General features: G+C 36.3%; 2 protein-coding genes and 1 pseudogene across 2 annotated transcripts; 1 reads left to right on the top strand and 2 right to left on the bottom strand.

Annotated features, from left to right (window-relative positions):
• Positions 1–6,208: 6,208 nt before the first annotated feature.
• Positions 6,209–8,301, top strand: LOC113351326 (annotated as a pseudogene).
• Positions 8,302–10,210: 1,909 nt separating this feature from the next.
• On the bottom strand, positions 10,211–11,834 carry LOC113347971 (1-aminocyclopropane-1-carboxylate synthase 7-like). Its single transcript, XM_026591658.1, has 3 exons — positions 11,574–11,834; positions 11,190–11,488; positions 10,211–11,081 (listed from the first exon to the last, which is right to left on the bottom strand). The coding sequence occupies exons 1-3, from the start codon at positions 11,745–11,747 to the stop codon at positions 10,226–10,228; spliced, it is 1,329 nt and encodes a 442-aa protein (XP_026447443.1). The 5' UTR covers positions 11,748–11,834; the 3' UTR covers positions 10,211–10,225.
• Positions 11,835–18,125: 6,291 nt separating this feature from the next.
• On the bottom strand, positions 18,126–23,952 carry LOC113347970 (far upstream element-binding protein 1-like). The gene is made up of 6 exons (XM_026591657.1): positions 23,561–23,952; positions 23,130–23,449; positions 22,499–22,591; positions 22,352–22,423; positions 22,130–22,246; positions 18,126–19,507 (listed from the first exon to the last, which is right to left on the bottom strand). Exons 1-6 carry the CDS (start codon positions 23,856–23,858, stop codon positions 18,356–18,358), a joined length of 2,052 nt encoding a protein of 683 aa, XP_026447442.1. The 5' UTR covers positions 23,859–23,952; the 3' UTR covers positions 18,126–18,355.
• Between the last annotated feature and the right edge of the window lie 662 nt (positions 23,953–24,614).

Below are 24,614 nucleotides of genomic sequence, written 5' to 3'. Positions count from 1 at the left end.
TTTCTCTATTTTTATACTTTTCAAATTGAGCAATTATATTGTGGTTAACTCAGTGTCGATTAGACGCCTATATAGCGTATCTTCTTTTTGGTAGACAACTTGCATTATTTTTAGTCTCTCCACATAGTATTTCTTGGCTGTTAGACGCCTATATAGCCAGAGGGTGCTGCACAGGAAGCAACAACAACATTTCTAGATAAAACTGCCCTTGTGAATACGGCAATAGAGAATATGGGATCACTGAGTTTGTAACGGACTGTCTAACAAGATTCGATGATACGAATGAAAAGATAAGATATTGGAAACTAGTGAAAATGATAAAAAGATCTAGAGAAGATGAAAATGGTAGCAACATCTCGTTAATGCTGAAGAGGATTTACATAAATATTTGCCACAAAAACTCACAATAGAGCTCGCCACTCTATTCATTTCTATGGCCAGCTTTTTGGTATTCTTTGGTGCATCATTTAGGTAGGCTCCATTTCCCGTGTCATATTTTGGTTTAGTTTTGGTAATCTTGAAATGAAAACCACCATTACAATTGACTACCAAGAATACCTCTCACAACAATTATATTCACTTGCATCGACTTAATACCATCTGCACAAAACAACGGCAACAACAAGAACAAAATAAATTACTAGGAAATACCATATGGTCCTGGGAATAATATATTAGAGAGAGTGTAGTCCAGTTGACTCAGTCATGTGTCTATTTGGTCCTATTTGGGAAAATATATTATAGTTTGGTCCTAAAAATTATGGTTTGGTCCTAGGGTGATGTCATGGATGATGTAATTTTCATTGTGTGGTGGCAGAAATACCCTTATATTATTGTTTGGTCCTAGAAAATAATGGTTTGGTCATAGGGTTACTACATATATACCAAAATTACTAGTAAATATCTCATTCTCAAATTTACTTTCTCTCTCATCTTCTTTTCTTTTTCGGATCTACTTTTCTCTCTCTCTTTTCTTTTTTTTTCTTGATGATTTGATCAGATTTGATGTTGAAGACGATGACGAACTCGATCTACTTGATGAAGACGACGACGATCTCATGTTGTTGCTGCTGCTTGTGTTGAAGATGAAGATGAACTCTGTTTTTTAGGGTTTTTTCTGTTGCCGTTTTGATAAAGAAGAAAATGAAGACGATGATGTTGTTGTTTCTGTTGAAGCCGATGATGAAGATGATATTGAAGACGTCGATGAATATGATGTTGTTGAAATCGATGAAGAAGATGAAGATTTGGGTGTTTTTCGTCGTTTTTTGTTGCTGATGTTGTTGAAGATGAATGATGACGATGAATTTTGATGAAGTTCTTTGCTGTTGTTGTTGTTGTTGAAGATGAAGATGATGCTGCTGATGTTTTTATATGGAGTTCATTCCAGAAATGAAGTCTGGTTTGTATAGGTTTTTATATGGACTTCATTTCTGGAATGAAGTCTGTTTTTTTAGGTTTTTATATGGACTTCATTCCTGGAATGAACTCTAGTTTGTATAGGTTTTTATACGGACTTCATTTCTGGAATGAACTCTGGTTTGTATAGGTTTTATATGGACTTCATTTCTGGAATGAAGTCTGTTTTTTTAGGTTTTTATATGGACTTTATTTCTGGAATGAAGTCTGTTTTTTTAGGTTTTTATATGGACTTCATTTCTGGAATGAAGTCTGTTCTTTTAGGTTTTTATATGGAGTTCATTTCTGGAATGAACTCTGTTTTATTAGGTTTTTATATGGAGTTCATTTCTGGAATGAATTCTGTTTTTTCTAGGTTTTTATATGGAGTTCATTTCTGGAATGAACTCTGTTTTTTTTAGGTTTTTATATGGAGTTCATTTCTGGAATGAACTCTGTTTTTTTAGGTTTTATATGGAGTTCATTTTCTGGAATGAACTCTGTTTTTTTAGGTGATTTCTGAAAAAATAAGTAGAAATTAACAGGAGTTCATTTTGAAGAATGAACTGCTACAAAAAAAATTAACACGGAAGGATATTTTTGTCCATTTAAATATTTTTAAATAATTATGGACCAAACAATAAAGGCGTTTGACCAAAGGACTAAACTATCTTTGCGGCTGCATAGTGTAACTTGCTTGGCTCGCTCATAAACCGTGAAACAATGCTGGTTGCATTGACGATGTCTGGCCTTGTATTTGTTAAGTATATCAGTGAGCCGACTAGACTTATGAATAAGGTTGGATCTACTTTTGGCGCTCCATCATTTTTTACCAACTTCTCATTAGTACCCATTGGAGTTGCAATTGGTTTGCAATCCATCATGTTGAACCTTTTCAGTAAGTCTTCTGCATATTTTTCTTGAGAAATGAATATTTCTTCTGGAGATTGTTTTACTTGAATCCTAAGAAAATATCGCATAAGTCCTAAGTCTGTCATCTCATATTCTTTCATCATTTCCTTCTTAAATTTTTCTGCCATCTCTTGTTTTGTGCTGGCGTAAATTAAACCATCAACGTAGAGACAGACAATTAGGAAATTCGTACCTTGTTTTCTGATGTAGAGGGATGGCTCACTTGAACTTTTCTCAAATCCATTATCTCGGAAATACTTGTCGATTTTGCTGTTCCATGCACGCGGTGCTTGCTTCAGGCCATATAGTGCTTTGCGAAGAAGATATACCATTTTTTCTTTTCCTTTTCGGATATATCCTTGAGGTTGTTCAACGTACACCTCTTCTTCAAGTTCTCCGTTTAGGAACGCACGACTTTACGTCCAATTGGTAGACTCTCATTTTGAGTTGAGCTGCTAGGGATAACACCATCCGGATTGTTTCCATGCGAGCGACTGGGGCGAATGTCTCGTTGTAGTAAATTCCTGGTTGCTGGGAATATCCTTTTGCAACTAGCCTTGCTTTGTGCTTTTGAATTGACCCATCTTCATTATATTTTGTCTTGTAGACCCATTTTAGACCAATTATTTCTTTGTCAATTGGATGATTAACAAGCTCCCATGTCTTATTTTTCTCGATTACTCGCATTTCTTCGTCCATGGCGTTTCTCCATTTTTCTTCTTTTGCCGCTTCCTCATATCTTTGAGGCTCTAGTGCTATAAATGCACAATTAGATATTTCATAAATATCTCTTAGGGAACGCACCTTTCTAGGTGGGGCACTTGCTTCCGATGAACTTGGACTTTGTTGTGTTGGACTAGGAGACCTTGGGCTTGCTAGTGGAGTACTTTCTTCCTGATGTGGCTGATCTGGCTCGTCTTCAATGAGTAGTGGTAACTCATGGTTGTCTAGTTCATCATTGCAGTCCCATGATTTGAATTCATCAAAGATAACATCTCTTGAAATTACCAGTTCCTTTGTATCTGGCTTTATAAGTCTATAGGCTTTAGACTCTTCGCTGTATCCGATGAATATAAGCTTTTCTCCTTTTTCATCGAACTTTTCTCTATGTTGGGATGGAATATGTGAGTATGCTACGCAACCAAAAATTCTGAAAGAAGTTACCTCGGGCTTTTTCTTATTCCAAACTTCATATGGAGTCTTGTTGAGAACTTCCTTTGTTGGAGAACGGTTAAGGATGTAAACCGCCGTGTTGACTGCTTCTGCCCAGTAGCTATTGGGTAGCTTCCTTGCTTTTAGCATACTCCGAGCCATTTCCACGATCGTACGATTTTTCCTTTCCGCGACACCGTTTTGTTGTGGAGTGTATCGGACAGTGAGCTCCTTTTTAATTCCATTTTATTTGCAGTAGTTGATAAACTCTTTTGAAGTAAATTCTCCACCACGGTCTGTACGGAAGACTTTCAATTGATGGCCACTTTGCTTCTCTGCCAGCGCCTTGAATTCTAGGAATTTAGTGAATGCCTCGGACTTTTGCTCGAGAATGTACACCCACATCATCCTGGTATAATCGTCCACGAATAAGAGAAAATATCTTCTGTTGTTGAGTGAAGTTGTTCTTGTCGGACCGCAGATATCAGCGTGTACCAATTCGAGGGGCCTTCTTGCTCTCCACGATGTCTTCGTAAATGGAAGTCTATGAAACTTCCCTAGAATACAACCTTCACATACTTTATCTCCACCGTCGATATTAGGAAGACCAATTACCATGCCTTTTGATTTCAGAACCTTTAAGGATCTGTAGTTGAGATGCACGTATCTCAAATGCCATAGCTTTCCTTCCTCAATATGGTTGGTACTCATTGCACAATTTTCAATTGATGGCATAGATAAGGGAAATAATAAATTTCCTGACATTTTTACTTTTGCCACGAATTGCTTATTAATTTTACCATAAATTGTGCATTCTCCTTCTTCGAAATGTAGTGAGTACCCTTTTCTTATAAGTTGTCCAACACTTAATAAATTTTGAGCTAGGCCAGGAACATAAAGAACATCGGATATGTATCGAGTTTTACCTGACCTTGTACGTACAGATATGACTCCTCTTCCTTCAACATTCTGGAACTTTCCATCTCCGAGCTTGACCGGTGGAATCTCTTGTTCCTCCAATTTTACGAAATATTGTTTGTTTCCTGTCATATGGCTGCTACATCCGCTGTCGACGTACCATATACCTTGCGCTTCTTGTTGCGAGGTGAGGCAGGAATAAAATACTTGATTTTGAGAATCATTTTTCTCGGAATAGTTAGCTTCGTTGAGACAACAATCTTTTTCCATGTGATTTAATTTATCACACTTGGTGCACTTGTACTTGCAATTTTCAGTTGCATGGCCAAACTTTTTTGCAAACATTGCATCGGAGATTTGAGGAGTAATTTTTTTCGTACCTTTTGTTGTTGTTTCTATAACCTCCTTTTCCTCTTCCACGTCCGCGGTAGAAATTTCTGGGTCCTTGAGTTGACGTCGACCCTTTCCCGTACTGCGAGTTGGATGAAGATCCCCCTTTGGAGCTTTCTTTTCTGGCTTCCATATTTTTCTTTCCACTGAAATATATTTTTGATTGAAACGCCTGCTCCAACGGTTTCTCCGCGAACCTATTTATCCTTTTCTCGTGCGCCTCGAGTGAACCCATTAATTCGTGTACCGAGAGAGTCGATAAATTTTTGGACTCTTCAATGGCAGCGACGATGTGATCGAATTTGAACGGTAAGCTCCTTAAAATCTTTTCTACAACTCTTTTATTTTCTATGGTATCTCCATAACTACTAATTTGATTTACTATACTAGTAACTCTTGAAAAGAAATTCTGGATAGTTTCATTTTCTTTCATAAGTAGATTATCAAAATCTCTCCATAAATTTTGTAGTTTAATGGAGATTACCTTTTCTGATCCTTGGAATGCTACTTTGAGAATATTCCAGGCCTCCTTCGAAGTTTTCGCCACCGAAATTCGAGGAAAAATAGTTTTGCTTACCCCTTGTTGTAGAAATAGTAGTGCTTTAGCATCCTTCTTCTTGTTTTCCTTGTACTCCTTTTTCTCTGCATCCGTCCATGACGATAGAGCTTCTGCCGTCTCGTGTACCTTATAACCATCTTCTACAAAATCCCATAAGTCTTGTGAAATGAATAATGTTTTCATTTGTAAACTCCAATAATCATAACTCTCACCATCAAAAATTGGAATTAGACTTTGGGCATAATTGAAATCTTGAATACTTTGGTTAATTGTCATGGGTAGAGTTTTAGGATTACTGGGTTAGGTTTGCTCTGATACCAAATTTGTTGGCGCAATGCGGAAATGTGATGGGTTTATGGAAATGAAATTAGGGAAAGAGATGTTGGTTAATTGAAAAGTGAGGCTTATATTAATTTGGAAATGAAAATATTACAAAGGGAATTTTTAGTGTAGCACTTTAACTCACTATGTTTATAAACACTTTGGCTCTTACTATTTTAGCTCTCACTCTCAACTCACTTGAGTTTTTATGATGATTACAAGTGAACCCGTCGTCGCCTATTTATAGGCTTTGTGCACCGACCAACAGAAAAATCTGGAAATGAAACTTTCTGGACAACATTTGCCGACCTAAGACTAGTTTAGAACAGAACTTTCTAGACCATGACCGAATGACCTAGAGACATAAAACACTCTAGAGTCTATGAATGACTTCGTAACTAGGAGAATGAGAAGAGTCTAGATATCTCTAGACTCGGCCGATCCAAGGTAAGCCCATGGGTAGTTTATAGTTAGCTATCTAGATAGTTCTAGATTTACCCATCACAATTAACAAATATTTTTAACAGTTTCGTTATCTTCATCTTCTCATACTCAAAAATGTCATCATCATCTTGTGTTGTTCTTCATCATCACCATGGTCTCATACGTGCAGCTTTACCTAAGCTGTCTTCATCTGTAATTCAACTCATTGGCCCTCCTGAAATCTATCAAACCCCCTTTATTCCAAAACTACCGCCACAACAACAAACACCACCTCCACAAACAACTCCATCAAATAATCTTACAACCGCGCCTGATCCCTTCATTGATCTGATGGAAAAGAACTTCAACAAACCATTGAAACCAAGTACTGATATTTATTCCTTATACGGATATACAGAAAATAAGTCGCCGACATACTTATCGAGTGGAAACCCATTGCTCGATTTCTTCTTCCATGTTGTTCCTGACACACCATCTGAAAGTGTGATCAAAAGACTCGAATTGGCTTGGGAGTATGACCCACTGAAAGCTTTGAAGTTGATATGCAACTTAAGAGGCGTCACAGGGACTGGAAAGTCAGATAAACAGGGTTTTTATGCAGCGGCATTATGGCTTTTTAAACATCACCCTAAAACCCTAGATGCTAATGTCAAGTCATTTGCTGAAGTTGGTTACTTCAAAGACTTACCAGAGATTCTTCAAAGAATAACCGAAGAAGGTCACAAAGAGGAGGATGAGGAAGAGGAGAAGCAGATTTGGGTTACGAAGCGAAAGATGTGTTGCACGTTTAAAACATGGAAGAAGGAATGGGTTTTTATTCAAAAAAAAAATACCACGAGAAGACAGGATACAAGAAGATATAAAGAGAGGTCAATTGGTGAAAGAAAAAATGAGTATGTTGCGAGAAGAAAGGAGACTCAAGAAGGCGAAAAGAGTGATCGAGAGGTACTATGGAGATGAGAATTATAGATTGTTACATGACCAGATTTTGGAAGCATTTGCTGAATATTTAGTTGCGGATTTGAAAATTTTGAATGAAGGTAAAACTTATGGGATCAGTTTTGCTGCAAAGTGGTGTCCTTCTTTGTATTTGTGTTATGATCAGTCGACACTTTTGTGCGAAAGCATTGCGAGAAGAATTTTCACTCGCGAATCATATCCGGAGTATGAAAACGTTGATGAAGCTCATTATGCATATAGAATACGTGATCGTCTAAGGAAAGAAGTCCTTGTCCCGCTCCATAAAGCTTTGGAATTACCTGAACTCTACATGAGTTCAAACAAGTGGGAATTGTTGCCATATAATCGAGTTCCGTCAGTTGCAATGAATGATTACAAGGAGAATTTCATGTACCATGACAAAGAATTTTACGAATCATCTCGAGGGTGTTAAGAGAGGAGATAAGAAGTGTAAGATTGCTGCTGGAGCCTTGTTACCTCACCAGATCATAAAATCATTAAGATTTGAAGATGAAAACGATTGCAATGTCCCCGAGCTTCAATGGAAGCGAATGGTGGAAGATTTGTCGAAAATTGGTAAACTTAAAGATTGCCTTGCAATTGCTGATGTGTCAGGGAGTATGACTGGAACGCCAATGGATGTTGTTGTATCTCTTGGCTTGTTAGTATCAGAGATGAGTCATGAACCGTGGAAAGGAAAACGTATCACCTTTAGCGAAAATCCTGAGCTGCACAAGATTGAAGGTGATACTTTGAGATCCAAGACAGAATTTATTAGACAAATGCAATGGGGTTACTCAACTGATTTCCAAAAAGTATTTGACCAAATATTGCGAGTAGCAGTTGAAGGCAACTTGAAGGAAGACCAGATGATAAAAAGGCTTTTTGTGTTTAGCGATATGGAATTCAACCAGGCTAATTCAAAAGGAAAATATAGCCCTTATCACTATTATTATGGTCGACAGAGCGCTGATGCAGAATGGGAGACGGATTATCAGGTGATTCAGAACAAATTCAGAGAAAAGGGATACAGGAATGTGCCTGAGATTATTTTTTGGAACCTGCGAGAGTCTCACTCAACTCCAGTATTGAGTCAGCAGAAGGGCGTGGCCATGGTTGGTGGATTTTCAAAGAATATGATGAAAGTTTTTCTGGAGGATCCTTATTTTAGCGAATTTACACCTTTCAGTGTAATGGAAAAGGCAATCTCTGGTGAGGAATATAATAAACTCGTCGTAGTTGATTGATTATTAACTAGTCCATGCAACAATCAGTTAGCAGTCAGGAATAAAAAGCACCCAATTCTATGTTCCAACTTCAAATCTTTTTGTGGTTAATTTAATGTGTGAAACTCATATGCAAAGCCCATTCGGAACTAGCATTAGCCCAGCTTGCTAGACAACTACTAAGTCTACTGTCCTATGAGTATGAATCATGCATTCATATTTTTTCCTTAAGGTGATCTCATGCATGCATATTTCCACAATCCATTTGAGATCACTGTCTTTCCACAACCCAAACTTGTGTGCAACCCAAAATATACAAATAGACTAAACAAAACTTGTGTGCAACCCAAAATCTACCTCATTACCCTAGAAATATGTGCATTGTCATCTGAAACCTTCTTATGGATGTTCCTTGTGATTTAAAATTTATTCGTAATTCAGAATATATCTCATGGACTTAAATCTCCGATATCAAATTCAAATCAGTCAGATCTTTGATTCTGATTTTTGCTCCTCATGGAAGTACATACGAATATATGATGATAATCTGATACCACGTAAAACAAAATCCAGTACAGACTTTATGTTTCCAATATCGGGGTACTCAAGCTTTTATAATGGAGTAACAAAATTCAATTGTTTTGACAAAATCAACCAGGTACAGTGTATATGAGCGAAGTAGGTACGTACAGGCTGCAGCTAAACCTTTTGTGCGGTACAGTTATCAAACATTCCACGTGGTAATGTTTACCACGTTAGAAATTATCTTTGCCTCAAAATAAAATGAAATCCCAATGACAAAAACTTAAGTATTTTTGTTTCTTTAAATGTCGGATGATTTGAAGACAAAAGGTATTGTTTGACCTAAAACGACAAGAGAAATCTAAGTGTTGGTCATTTAGAATTTTTGTCATACAAGAAATTTCTTTTTTATTGGGTTGTTTGGCATATGTCATCGAATGAGAGTCTGCCATGTCAAATGAAAGAGCTGTGAGTTTGTAAGAAAATTCAAACTGGACAAAAACATCTTGTAAGAAAATAAATGCATCATATGAGTTCAGCAAAGTAGTCTTGAGTTAATGCCTAGATGGCAGTGCCCTAAACCTTCTAACCTGCTACTTCTTATGCTTCATGCCACCACCCGAAGATTGAAAATGTAGATGGGCTAAAACAGTAAAATAGGCTAAGAACTAGAATTCTAAGAGGTAAAAAAAAATTGAATAGGTTTTACTTTTGGAGTCACTAGAACCCTATAGGCAAATGATAATCCATATGCAACAAAATACTTGAATATCTATATACATCTCATTATCAAAATGGACATATATTTTATTAACAATTCTTTAACGTAGACATCACATATAGTTGAATACCATTGCATGTTATAATCAAGAACTCGTAGTTTAGTTGTTCTGTAATGTAATCTTTGCAGGCTATAATCAAGAACTCGTAGTTTAGTTGTCTTGTGATGTAATGTTTGCAGGCCATACCGAAGTTTTAATTAGTGCTTCACCAAGAAAAAAGAAAAATTAATGTCTTGGGTTTAAGAAAAACCATATGTGGTGTAAATTATTTTATATAACTGAGTAGAAATCGACGCTGATTCAAATCCCACGTATCATCATCATATGGTGCTCTAATAATGACACTTTCAGGTTTATTTATGTGAATAGAGTGGCCTTACGTTCGTGGGTGACCAAGTTGTACCAAGTTATTGAAGTTTATACATCAATAATAATAATGCAATAATAAGCTACTAATTGAGACTAGAATATATTTATATATTAATTTGATTAGTACAATACCAATTGCTAATTCTAGAATGACATCTTTTCAGATGATAAGTGCTACACCATTGTTCCGGCAATCTTTCTAATTCATCAGAAGGACTAATTAACATAGAGATGTATATAGATAGAGTGAAGTGGCTAGCTATATTATATACTTAGTTTTTCCTTTTCTCCATAAATGTAGAAATTCTATTGAGTGCAATATCTAATGTCTGTTCACTCATGTTAGCAAAACAAACTCTAAACCAACCGGGTTCGGAACAATGACAAGATGATCCAGGAGAGATATTCAACTTCACTTCATGCAGAAATGAGTCCCATAATTCTAACTCACCTTCTCTTGTAGAATTATTCTTCAATAATGGACTCAAATTCATCCAACAAAACAATCCAGCATTTCCTTTCAAACATTCGATACCGGCTTTCTTTAATCCCCCGATAATCATTTCGTATCTTTTCCTCAATCTTTCTCTATTTGTTTTTATGTAATTGTCTGTAAACTCAGTGTCTAATAACATTGAAGACAATTGGTGTTGTGTTTGGGATGATATTAAACTAAAACTTGACATTCTTCTTGCAGTTGTCACAACTTTATCATTATACGAATAAATCGTTCCGATTCTAAAACCGGGCAATCCAAGATCTTTTGATAAACTATAGACAATATGAACCCTCTCCGCGTCTTTATAGTTTCGAGCTTCGAGAATTTCCGCAATGCTTATGAACTCTGACGAAGAAAATACTGAACCAGAATAGATTTCGTCCGACACAAGGTGAATGTTTTTTCGTGTAACGAAGTCAAGAATTTCCTCGAGGACGGATCGTTGGATTGATGCACCTAGTGGGTTTGATGGGTTTGTCATTAGTAATCCTCTGACTTTAATGTTCATAGATGTTGCTTTCTCGAACGCTTCTTCTAATGCTTTAGGAGTTACTTGGAAATTGTTTGAACTATCGCAATGAACAGGTACAATTTTTACACCAGTTCTCCACCTTAAATCTCTATCGAATCTGCAAACAAATTATCAACGACAACGTCAGTCACAATCCTTAATTTCTTTTTTGTTGTTCTACAAGGATCAACTTATATACGTGGTTTAATTAAGTTTTTGTTCTTACCCTGGATAGTATGGAGTTGGAACTAGTAAAGCATCACCAGGATCAGCTAATATGAATGTTAGCAACTCATTAGCTGCAGTTGCACCAGCCGTAAGAACAACCCTTTCAGGATCAAATCTAGCTCTTCCACCTCGAATTCTTTCCATGAAGCTCGCCATTGCTTTTCGAAAAGTTAAGAGTCCATGGTAATCTTGAAACAAAGCGTTCTCTCTAAAACTAGAGATTCCACTGCTTCTTGGTCTCAAAGTAGATGATTCTGAATGTTTTTCCAAGTAATTTTCTAGTAAATCAAATGAAACCTGTTGTTCAAAACCAAAAACAAGATTAGTATCAAATTTCTAATGCATGCAACAAATAATATACGTTAAAATAATATGTACTTACTTGATTTTCAGCTAAACCCATTTGTATGACACCATTTGGGTTCTTGAGTTCATCGTAAGGGTTTTCGTCGTAAGCCTTCCAACCAGCAAAGTATGGAGAATCTTCTCCATGGGTATCAGAAACTGCAATTTTAGATAAACCAACACTAGATGATTGTTCAATTTCTATAGCCATAACTCTATAAAATGGATAACTTTTGTGTCTTTCTTTGTGTTATTTTCTTGAAGCTAGCTAGAGAGAAAGTAGTAGTAGTGACTACTCTTGTTGTTATTAAGTTTGAAGTGTGATGAGAAAAACCATGTCAAAGAAGCCATATATATAAGCAGAGGTTTCAAGGTTGTCATATTTCGAGATAACATAAAAAGAATGCAATTATTAAAGATTGAAATATTTTGTAATGTAAACAAGATCAAACATCACCTTTATGAATTGATTTTTTTGAATATTTTCTCAAAGTCTATGATAGCCATGTACAGCTACTGGCATCTCTTGATGTAGTAGGAATATACATAGTATAATTTATCAAGTTTGAGTTATTTATGATCCTTCAATCTTCATCGTGATATCTACATCATATATGGTGGTTGATTAGAAGATTTTATAAAAAGTTTTCTTCTTTTTTATTTACAAGTAAAGCGAAAAAAATGCACTTGCTCTTCCATCATTTTTTTATCTAATAGCTTCACAACTAATAGCTACTAATAGTTACAAGTCCTTTAACAAGTATCATCATCACATCACATTGTGTTTTTCAAAAAAGTTACAAATTTTGTTTGAGAAAACATTGGTTGTTAGAGTAATTAAGTTTGCTTAACCATGGCTAATAGCTAGTCTATCTATCATAATCTTTGACTGATCAAATATTTGATGAATCCTCAAGAAAAATCTTTGTTGATGTAACAATTAATTATGATGCATTTAAATAAGCCATGAGGAAAACAAGAGAAATTTAGAAGGGTTATTAGTTGATACATTCATATTCAAATTTCAATAAGACATGCAACAACCATAGTCATAGAAAAACAAAAGACAAAGATCTCAATTGAAACACGTAGAGTATTCTCAAGAGTAATAAGAATAGCATTTGGGTGCATTAAAAGAAAAAAAGAATGATTTTGCATGCATAGAATGCAATATCCAATTTCTAAAGGATATTGGCAGATAATCATATGAATGTTTGCCGACACAAATAAAAATTCACAAACTAAGAAGGAAAAATGATGCTTAAATGCATCATCCAACATTTGATTGTTTCTTCCCTCTTTGGTAAAATATTGGAAAGTATAAACTGAAAGCTGTAGTGACAGTCACTGCCTGACTAATCAATTAGTTAAACAACACAAACGGTACTACTGTACTGCATGTTAATTGGTGGTCACAAAAATTCCTACACACAACATTATTTGTTGAGTGTTGCGGTAAAGTGACACAAAAGTTTGCTTTAACACCACATGCGGTAGCCAACGAGCTAAAAGAGTTCAGTAAAATCATGATTCATTGACCCATGGTAGGTTGTGCGGTTCCATAAATTGTGTACACTTCGGCTATAAAAACAAATTCAATCAATTCCTAAAGTTTTTGCTGTTTATTGTTGACATTTGGTAAAAGAGTGAAGAAGAAGTGATTGTTTAGTTGTTGAGGTGGAGTTAAGATATCACAGTTCAGACTGTTGGCTTGTTATATTTTTAGTACTATCATATTTTTTTGTTGTTGTTAGGTAGAATTAAAGTCGATGTAAAGAAAATTATCCATTTTGGTATCATACATTGGGATTCCAGGATTGCTAAATGGATACGAGTGTTATCAAGGATACCAATTCATATAAAATAATATAATCACCACAATTAATTTAATAAATTGATATATACTCGTTACTACTTGCATCTTCATTGAACCATTTTGAATGGATATCTCCATATTTCGTGAAAATCTTTTGCGAACAGTCTCAAATTTAGACGATGAATATTATTAGATTAAATTTTGAAAGAAAAAAATGACACATAATTTAGATTTATGATGGTTTGCTCAAACGGTGGGAGATTCTTGATTAAGACATCAAGATCAGCTATGTGGGTCTCATCAAGATCTTAAAGCCGCTTCCATGAGATTTGGCATACAACAGTTGATTCATTAAGATTTTTTCGGCTGATACTCTAAGACATCAACAGAATATACACCAGACATAAGGATTTTATATCTTTTAAAATAACAAGATTCTTGCTAATCAAAATTTAAAAAAACATTTTAAAGGTATTGGAAATTGCAGTCAAGATCTTCTATACTAATGCTAGCTATAACAAGTAGTTGTACTACTTCAATCAATCTAGTTATTGGTTATCACTACATTTTATTTTATTCAACCTTTTAATTTTGGTACACAGGGAAAAGTGACTCAGCAAGAACTAAAAAACATAACTCTTCTACTATTTAACACGAGAAATTTATCATAGCCTCTTTAGAATGTTGCAGAATAATTGCTCAAACATTTTGGAACTGGCGGCACCGACCATTATAATACTTGCGAAAGTATGTAAATTTGAGCACCGTGAAAATAAAATTGCACATTTCCCACCTTTTTATTGGTTGCTTTAGTTGATTAGTCAAATGAACAGCCAGTCAAAAAGTGAGAAATGTGTGTCCTGGTTCCAGAGGGTGCACAAATATTTTACTTCCAGCAAATATTTGTTAAGTAAAAAGTTTACCCAAATTTACTATATCGACGATACATTATTCATGTTTCACAATGATAGGTTACCTCGTTGCAATGCTGAACAATGTCACCGAATGCCATGTAAGCTTGCTAAGCTAGTTAGAATGTATAGTTGAACTGCTAGTATTAAACAAGAAAAGTTACTTAACTAATTTAGCTCCGCAGCTCATTTATATATATATATATATATATACTTTTAATTTCTAACAAAGAAAGCTAATTATATACTTTTAACAGAGAAAGCTAATTAAAACTGATTCTCAAATCTAAGTATTTGTTTGATCTTCTTATCTCTATCTGTAATGTTGTATCAAAGTCGACCAGACCCAGTCTTTTGCAGTACATCTATGAATAGTTAAAATATATATTGGAATTAATTATCGTGTTATGGTATGTTTGTGGAATAAAATTAGAGTGAGTATGTAGTATAATTGGTTCGGAATATAGTACAACAATTTGATCCAATCTACTAAATTGAGTGACAATATTTTACAAGAACCCAAAATTAAGGAACCAGTCATCATATAAAGTAGGGAATAACTGAGACATCTATAACTTTTATGCTTGAAACTGTCTTTCATTTTCAATACTCAACATGATTTGCACACTAATATGGTCTGTTTCTAACAATGTTAGTGTACTTCATTTAAGCAACCATTAAGCAACAAACTAATGACTTTTTGACAAAGGAGATGAAAAAAGTAAGACCAATGGAGATAATTAGGCCTAGAAAAATAGTTATAAACCCCAACTTAAGTAGATAATTTCTTATAGTTACAAGAAAGACTTCGGTAATAATCGAATATAGGTTCAACATTAGCTAGCGACATATTTCACTTGTTCAGAGTGATGATAATTACATTCACATGATGATGTGCTCTTTTCACGGAGAACATTTTTATTTTGATGTCTCATTTACGTTCTGCGATCTACTTTCATGGGAATTACCTATTCAACAGAACAGAGCCAATGATGACAAAAAAAGAAATTATTACCCTCCTGAAATTTGATAATCCTGTAAGAAGGCATGAAAAGTGCTTAAAAAGGATTTGAACCCCATAAGAAGATCCACCACCAATACAAAAATGGCCCTTGGAAGTTTTGATTTTAATCATCAAATTAGTATCATGCCAAATCAAACAAAGATAGTCAGAGTATATTTAGTAGGTCAATCGGATATTGCTTGCTTACTTTTGTTTCATTAGATTTTGTTTTGCTTATTTCTCCTAAGAAAAATAATTAAACTAATTAACAATCAATCATGAAAATCTTCATATTATACATACTCAATCCTAACGAAAATAGATAACAATTCAAAACAAAACGGATAAGTTTAGTTTCTTTTCTGTTTGGTGATCTTGATGTAACCTCTAACCTACGACTAAATTTCATTCGATAAAGATCTTCGCAAATCGCCGATAAGAGATTCTAATTCTATTAATAATCATTCCTTGATTCTTCCTTCATTTGTTTGACAATGCTTGCGCACCCGTGGAGAAAACGTTTTTAAGTCGGTGGCTGAGATCCCAATCGGATATCTAGTGGAGCTATCGGGGCACATTTCCCCGACCAAGACTTCAGCTGCTTCCCCGATTAACTAAGAATTTACTAGCTATTGATTAGTGCAACTTGCTGTTTACTACTATTTTCCCACCGAGTGTCAGACTGCCTTGGAACTCATGTAAGCGACTTAAAATAACTAAACAAAATACTATTATTATCGAGGGAGAGAATTAATTTTGTGCAAAAAATCAAACCGGCTTGCTGCTTGGTCCAAAAATGCAGCTAATAAAGTAAGCCAACTTGGGGTCATATCAACGTGCTTCATGCTTGTACCACTAGCCATCCTCCAATCTTACCAGCGTATATAACCCCTAGACGTTCTTCCGCTGTTTAACGGCCTAACAATACTGGATCATGATCCTGACGCACGAATGGCCTGCCTTATGACCGACTATTGATTATCATGTACATAGATAGCAGTGTCTAACCTAGCTAGCTTAGCACGCCTGCCTGCATGAACTAGATTCAAACATCTTCAAGTCAAGAAACAGTACTGATTTGTAAGTACCATTGAAAAAATTGGCAAGGATATTACCACATTCTTTCATTTGATTTGATTCACGTATTTATGTAGGTATACACCAAACATAGGTTTACTTGTGTGTACCGTTATCATTTCATGTATTCACATTCAATATCACAGTATTGATGCATTCAAAAAATAATCCGTTCATTCATCGATATCGATATCAATCTCATTATAGTTTCATGTTCTTTGATTTTCATACATATATACAACATTATCTTTGCTTACTGTATATTCGTAATCAATTAATTTCCCTTTTTTGTAATATGTTTTTTGTGGTTCAAAAGGAGTATTGTCTCGTGGAGCAATTATCATACCCTAAAAGAATGTCGTGTGAAAAATGTATCCTCTTCTTTTCTTTTCATATTCTTTTTGTTTGGTTGTTGTCTTGTTGATTTATTGCGGTGTCAGGCATTATTGGATTGCACTGTGAAGTTTAGATCTAAATGTTCAAAGGTTTTAAATGTGATATGGTGCTTGGCCAGTTGGCCTCTATGGTGCACATATCTAAGTGGGCATACTCTAGTCACTCTTGGGTGAAAACAAATTTTGAACAAATGCAAATGTGCAAATTGCTATGAAAATGAAAAGCTCAGGAACAGCGCCACGAGCAAGCACCTGGCGAGCAAGTGGCTTGTGTGTTTCCTTAACAAATTGTGAATTTTCTGCCCAAACTTAACCTTTTGGTGTATTGTTATATTGTACTGGCATAGAAAGAGGCCTTAACGATAATGAGTTCTCTAGACTAGATTATTGAGTTCGTAGAAGCGGAATATTCAGAAATATTCGACAATGCAATAGTATGATGCACTGCTCGCAATATGCATTGCGACGTGCATGGAGTCATACAGCGACAAAGTATTATCCGGATAATTATCTCCAAGTAAACCCCACCATTATAGTTTGGCTACCAACTGAGCTGATCTGTCCAAAAGTATACCCTAATTTGGTTGGCTGCCCAAGGATCACAAAACCAGTTTTTGTTGGTCTTATCTCTTACTTGATTCCAATTCTTCTCTTTGGCATCATCAAAGTTTATCTATCCCTACAGTGGAACCAGTACAATCTTCTTCACATGGAAACAAAGATTATGAGAGGACTGCATTTCCATTTGCACATTGATATGAAAAGGAGTTGGAAAAAGCCACCCCCTCATCTTTCTTCATTTGGGGAAGTTCTTAGACAGTGGAACTCTACTAACAAAACAGTACCAATATATTATTATCTTTTGAGGAGGTTTCTCGAGAAGTATTCTGCATCTGCACCGACCTAGTATGCAAGCAAGAAAGTGACTTGGGAATACTACCAAAATATCCAGGGTATCAACAGACGTGTTGCAAATGAGTTTCTATATTAAGTAGATGCGGATCACTGAATGGGTTAGCTTGGTTACTTGATATGAAGTTCATAGTACTTCTTCAAACATGGCTTCCAGAACTGTTACAATAAATGTTCGGGCAACCACAGATACGAGGTTGAGAGTTGGACCTTTTTGAGCTCTGAGTATCTGACAATAGGAAACGCCAAACGTTCACATGAGTCACATGACCAACTGTGTAGTTTTTGACTTTTCTTTGTAACCTAGGAGGCACGCAATATCATCAAGCTAGATAAAACTGGGGGGGAAATAGAGTCGATGAACCCACTAGGTCTCGTGTTGTGGAGTCAAAAGTTTATTTCAGTGCAAAATGTGGACAGAGCACCGACAAGATGATCAAAACTTGTTCAACTGTTCCAACAGTAAGTAGAAAGATAAGAGAAAATGTTGGTTGATCTAACACACAATCAAAGAACGATTCAGAACCAGGCTGCAGCAGCTAAACCAAGTGCAAAGAGAAAAAGATTACAATCTCTGCAAAAATAAAAAACATAAACACACCCATATATTCAACATAATAGTATCCGATACTCGCAAATCAAAACACTAACTACATCCTAAACATCTACTGGTAAGTTCTGAAAAATCTAGAGACTAAACTACAATCAACTCTTAGGTGAGGCCTTTTCAGCTCCAGTCTGTTGACCACTCTGAGAAGCTGGGGTAGTGTCGTTGGAGTTAGACTTCTGTGCTGCAGCGCCCACATTACTATCACTAGAATAACTAGGAACCTTAGACTCATAAGACTGCCCATAACCTGGTTGAGTACCAGGCTGCGATGCACCATAAGGTGGAACCTGTCCATAACCTGGTTGAGCAGCAGGCTGTGGTGCACCATAAGGTGGAGCCAGCCCATATCCTGGTGCTGAGCCATAACCTGATGGAGTGCGATACTGAGCTGAATCTGGCTGTGAATATCCTGATTGTGGGGGAGGTAGTCCGTATCCTGATTGCACTGGGGCCGACTGAACACTGCTTGTTTGGGTGCTTGAAGGAGGTGGAGTCTGACCATAAGCTGCCTTCTGCCCTTGTGGGGGTCCATACCCAGCCTGAGCCATAGGTGGAGGTGTTGGTTGGCCGCCATAACTTGTTTGAACTGACCCTTGAGGAGGATAGCTCGGGGGAGCGTTAGGCTGCTGACTACCAATTCCGGCTGATGTTGGAGGCTGGACAGGTGCTACCTGTGAAGTTGGAGGTGGTACTTCAGTAGGTCCTTTTGCTGAAGAACCATAACTCTGTTGGCTCTGGTCATAGCCTCCCTGTGACCCACCATAACCATAACCAGGTTGAGGTGCGGGTGGGTGATAAACACCATACATATCAGTATAACTTTGTTGCCCAGCTGGAGGTTGAGCATAACCAGAATCTCCATATGATCCCCCATGTTGCTGACCGTAAGTGGCCGTCTGACCGTAACCATAACCATAACCAGCGGTATCTGTTGCGGTTGAAGCCCCGCCCTGTGGTTGCTGACTGTAGTAATCATATCCAGTACCACTGCCCTGTGGATTGGTTTGACCAGACGTTTGGTCCCACCCAGATGGATATCCACCTGATGTTGGTTGTGTTGGATACCCAGGATAAGATGTACCACTGCTGCCCTGAGGTGCCTGAGTAGGATATGCTCCAGGCTGCTGCACGTAACCATAACTAGTTTGCTGCATTGGGGGAGCCCCAGGAGGAGCCCAACCTTGTTGAGGACGATAACCTTGTTGAGGAGGATATCCTCCACCCATAGGTGGATTTCTGACCCGATTCTGCAACAGAGTTGTCTATAGTGAACCGAAATAACCTTTCTATGCATTTATTAAAACTATTTGCGAAATTGAACACAAGATATATACAAAATGATGCCAGAAAAAAAAAAGACGGAATTAAAGGCACAGAAGTAGATAAAATACTACATCAAACAAAAGCACGCAATACGTATGCATACACATTAAGAGAGTAAAGCCACCTACATACCGCACGAAGGTGGTATACTTGCCACATGCCAGCAGATGCGCATCCTCTGCCTAATCGAAGTGCATAGCGTACAAAATACAAGTGACAAATACTATACAGTTACAGGTATATCGCATAAAAGAATGAGGCAACCAGAACTCTAGTTAAAAGCATTGAGCTTTGGGAGGAGATACCATGTCCTTACAGCATACAGATATAGCAATAAATTATGGCTAGGAGAAGATAACTAAACAAAGAAGCAACAAAAATTGTTGGCAGTTGAGAACAAACACCTAGTTCTGACATCAGAATAATATCCTAAAACCAAAATGGACAAGAAAAACTTAACGAGTATCACATGTTTCTGAACTAAGATGACAGCAGGAAATACATGTATACAGAGTACATATATCTAGAGAGAGGGAGAGAATTGAGAGAGAAATAGTCTTGAATGCCTAAACAATTGCTTCAACTGAACAACATTTTCAAAAATTTGACACAGTCGCTCATAAGATAAAGCTCAAACTTTCATATCTAGAACTCCTGAGGAAAACGTAAACTTTTACAAAATTCTTATTTGAAAGTCCCTAATTATGAAGCAAAACAATATTCAAGGTATATTAATAGAAGGCCTGCTCATGACCCTGCACCATAATAGGCTCATAGATTCAAGCGTAAAATTTTATATAAACAAAATTCAGCAACCTAAACTCCTAAAGCTTCTAGTCGAAGACCAGTTATTTGTTAGCGAACAACAATCAAGGTATTGAATACCTTGCTATAAGACTATCAACACGAGGTGTATGCTCATAATCCTGCACCACATTATCATTATCCAGAAATCTAATCTGAAAAAATAAATTTGAATAACCATGATGCAACAGTGAACATAACCATTTAAAAACTCGTGCAACTAAAATCCTAATAGGAAGTCTCTTAAGCACTGAACCAGTGAGATAATTCACCCTATTTATATTTATCCTGGAAATCAAAAGCCATGTGACAATTGAAAAGGTTCCAAGCACATCATAAACCATGGAATTGAACAATCTCCACATTCTCAACTGGTAAAAGTAGCGTCCAAAGTTAGACGATACAACCTCCTTGTCCAATCCCAATACACATCAGGATGAAATTTTTTGGCGCCTAAGCTGCAGATTACCCAAAAAAAAAAAAAAAAAACCTAGGAACCGAAGGCAGTGCAGATTCAAAACCTCAAGATACAATGTGAACAATAAGATAACCTGATTCACAATTTTTCTTGTACAGAATATGCTTGATTTTCTACCAATAACAAAGTACAATAAGCATTTTCTAACCATAAACATGCATACTAATGAAGCTACAGGTGAAATATGAATATGGTTAACCCAGGTAACAAAAAAATTGGCATGACATTATGAGAAAAATAGGAGACCAGAGGAATTCAAAACTATAAATTTGCCTCGGTGCAAAAGAGATTATTTTAGAAACAACTTTAAAAACCAAAAAACCTAGGAACCGAAGGCACTGCAGATTCAAAACCTCAAGATACAATGTGAACAATAAGATAACCTGATCCACAATTGTTCTTGTACAGAATATGACACGGTAATTGATTTTCTATCAATAACAAACTACAATAAGCATTTTTTAACCATAAACATGCATACTAATGAAGCTACAGGTGAAATATGAATATGGTTAATAACCCAGGTAACAAAAAAATTGGCATGACATTATGAGAAAAATAGGAGACCAGAGGAATTCAAAACTATAAATTTGCCTCGGTGCAAAAAAGATTATTTTAGAAACAGCTTTAAAAACCAAAAAACCTAGGAACCGAAGGCACTGCAGATTCAAAACCTCAAGATACAATGTGAACAATAAGATAACCTGATCCACAATTGTTCTTGTACAGAATATGACACGGTTATTGATTTTCTATCAATAACAAACTACAATAAGCATTTTCTAACCATAAACATGCATACTAATGAAGCTACAGGTGAAATATGAATATGGTTAACCCAGGTAACAAAAAAATTGGCATGACATTATGAGAAAAATAGGAGATCAGAGGAATTCAAAACTATAAATTTGCCTTGGTGCAAAAAAGTTCATTTTAGAAACAACTTTTGAGGAAGGCCATCAAAACCAAAGCAGTCATATTTGTATCCCTAACACATAGTACTTATTATACCCAGCAAAAGAGAGAGATATGCCTTAACGAAAGTCCCCACTAGGGTGTGAAACCACATCACTAACAAAGAAAAACAGTCAGACAGACTGTTCCAAAATGTATTCACATAACTATAACACTAATGTATGATCTAGGCCTTATAAATCAGTAATCACTTTTTTGCAAGAATTTCAATTTAGAGCAAGAAACTTTTGGGTAAAACCTATACGCATAAATCTACATGTTAACAATTAACAAGGGTCTCCAAACATACCTCGCTGATGACCTCATTAACCAATTGTTTGGCATATTCTATCTGTTCAGGAGTGCCATCTATATACACAGTTCTTTCTGTTGAGGTATCACCAGGTGGCGGATGCAATGGTATCACCTAATTAATAATAATAGCATAACAATTCTTTAGAACCATATGCAAACATAGGGTGTCAAATAGAATGGTTAGAAAGTGGAATGAGAAAATGCAAGGAAAACAAACCTGGATACGAGCGCCAGAACTAGCTTGCATTTGTTTTATGGTATCACCTCCTTTACCAATGACCAAACCAACCTGATAAACCAAAATTCATCAAATAAATGTCCAAGTCGAACTAATAGGTATACAAGATCTGCAATTTTTGCTTGCCTTATTGTTCGCAACTTTCATTTGGTATTGCACAACTCCAGGTTGCCCTGTGAACCTTCGAGGAACAGCACCAGACCCTCCATCGGTATCAACCTGCATTATAATTGATTACAATGTTAATAGGCATCAGATTCAAAGCTCACAAATCAAGTTTCAAAACAATAGCAGTGTCTAAACCAGTTCAGACTGGGACATGTTTTGAGCACTTGCAGCTGTGCATACTCAAACCAACTCAGAAGCTAGCTCACATCTTTTTTGGTTATTTTTTTATGGATTTGCTGTCTATGTAGTCCCAAATACACAAAACTGATTTTAACAGTCTATGCTGTGTGGATGCTCACATATATATAAGAAAAATGCTCGATTAAATACTATCTTTGAAAAAGCTTGCAAACTAAATTGACACCTCTAATATAAACCAAAAAAAAAGAATTATCTAGCATCATTATAGACTTCAACTGCTATGTTTTCAAGTTTACTTCGGCAAGATTTTATCTTAGAGAACACTTTTGCGGTACCAAATATCAGCTTAGCTGAATATGAGTACCTCAGCTTAGTTTACTTTGTCCATTCCAACTAAAAAGAACTCAAACAATACTTCCAACAATTGACAATTGAAACAATGTAGTACCTCAGCGAGAGCTTCGTTAATCAACTGCTCAGCTCTGTCAATCTGATCAGGAGTACCCATAAGTTCAACCCCTCGCATTGGAGCATTACGATCAGCTTCCATATCTCTAGTAATCTGAATCTTAGCTCCTGACATAAGCTGAAGATTCTTAATCTTATCACCACCTCTACCAATTATAACACCAACCTTCCCATTCGGAATCTCAATTTTCTTACTTCCACCTTGAGAAGAACCATATGAAGTTGGTACCGCAGAAGAAGCCATATTCATACCACTTCCATAAATCGGCATCTGCTGAGGTTGCTGCTTCTGTCCATAATCTGTAGCACCAAACGAAAATTCCACTAATTAAATCTCAGTAATAAAGATCCCTAGAGAGATCGAGAGCTCGAGGGAGACACAGAGAGAGATAGGGGGAGGGAGGGAGTTACCATTAGGTTCATCGTTGTAGCCATCGCCGTTTTCAAAACGAGGACGTTTAGCTTCAGCAGAATTGAAAATTCGAGCAGCGATTTCTTGAGCTTTTTGTTTAGCTTGTTGAATCTCATCATTAGGAGAAGGATTATATGAATTATTAGGGTTTTGTTGAGTTGAATCGATGATTGGAGCTGAAAAACCAGATGGACGACGAGATGAGTATGACGGTGGTGATCTATCATGATAATCTTCATGTTTTCTCTTGTTATTATCTGTTGTTGTTCGAGTTGAGTATTGGGAATCTTCCGCCATTGATGACGATGAAGAAAAGAAGAAACCCTACAGAAGTGATTTTTTTCTTGAGAGTTTTTTGTGCTGCTGGTTTTAGAGTAAAAAGAGTCTTTATTTCGATTTTATTTCCTAATAAATATATTTTGTGGGGTTTAGGATTTAGAACCTCTTTTGATTTACCTAGCGTTTTTAGGGGCCACCGCAAAGGATTTGGGGGTCATCAATTTATACCCAGCCAAAGACTCTAGTTAAGGGGTACCCTATATGATATTGAAGTTACATAAATGTCTTTATGGTAAAACTGTATGAAAACCAAATCAAAAACAATTCTACTCATTTCAACTCTTCTTCTTCCAGTTTCCTATTATCTTTCGATTGTGGAAGAAAAAAAAAAATCCGCTCCAAAGTCAAATGGCCCCAATTAGGTAAGAATCTATCATTTTTGGGGTTTATTTCACTTTAATTCGGCGAATCGAGAAAAAATAATTCTAGGGTTTTCGGTTATTTATCCAGATTCGGGCGATATTCATGCTCCTTTACTTCCGAATGTAGTCGTCTTCTTCATTTCTCAAGAACATCGACAGTATTCGGGAGAAATATTTGATGGTTATCGGCCGAATATTGTTGGTCATATCTTCCTGGATACAAACTGGTAATAATCGGTAGTTTAATGAATTTTTTGTCTCCCGAATATATTTAAGTAGACACACAGTATTCGGAAGTACACTCACTACCGAATATATATATATATATTGAAAAATCTCAAAATTTCTGATA

This window comes from Papaver somniferum, chromosome 2 (genome assembly GCF_003573695.1).
Source record: "Papaver somniferum cultivar HN1 chromosome 2, ASM357369v1, whole genome shotgun sequence".
Classification (NCBI taxonomy): domain Eukaryota; kingdom Viridiplantae; phylum Streptophyta; class Magnoliopsida; order Ranunculales; family Papaveraceae; genus Papaver; species Papaver somniferum.
Note: the sequence above shows the minus strand (reverse complement) of the source record. Positions and strands in the feature narration are given on the sequence as shown.

Coding starts and splice junctions, on each gene's coding strand:
- LOC113347971 (XM_026591658.1), bottom strand. CDS start 11,747: ATGGCTATAGAAATTGAACAATCATCTAGTGTTGGTTTATCTAAAATT. Junction 11,489..11,573: donor TGGGTTTAGCTGAAAATCAA/GTAAGTACATAT, acceptor TTTGAACAACAG/GTTTCATTTGATTTACTAGA. Junction 11,082..11,189: donor CCAACTCCATACTATCCAGG/GTAAGAACAAAA, acceptor ATTTGTTTGCAG/ATTCGATAGAGATTTAAGGT.
- LOC113347970 (XM_026591657.1), bottom strand. CDS start 23,858: ATGGCGGAAGATTCCCAATACTCAACTCGAACAACAACAGATAATAAC. Junction 23,450..23,560: donor CTACAACGATGAACCTAATG/GTAACTCCCTCC, acceptor TTGGTGCTACAG/ATTATGGACAGAAGCAGCAA. Junction 19,508..22,129: donor TTAATGAGGTCATCAGCGAG/GTATGTTTGGAG, acceptor ACTCTGTTGCAG/AATCGGGTCAGAAATCCACC.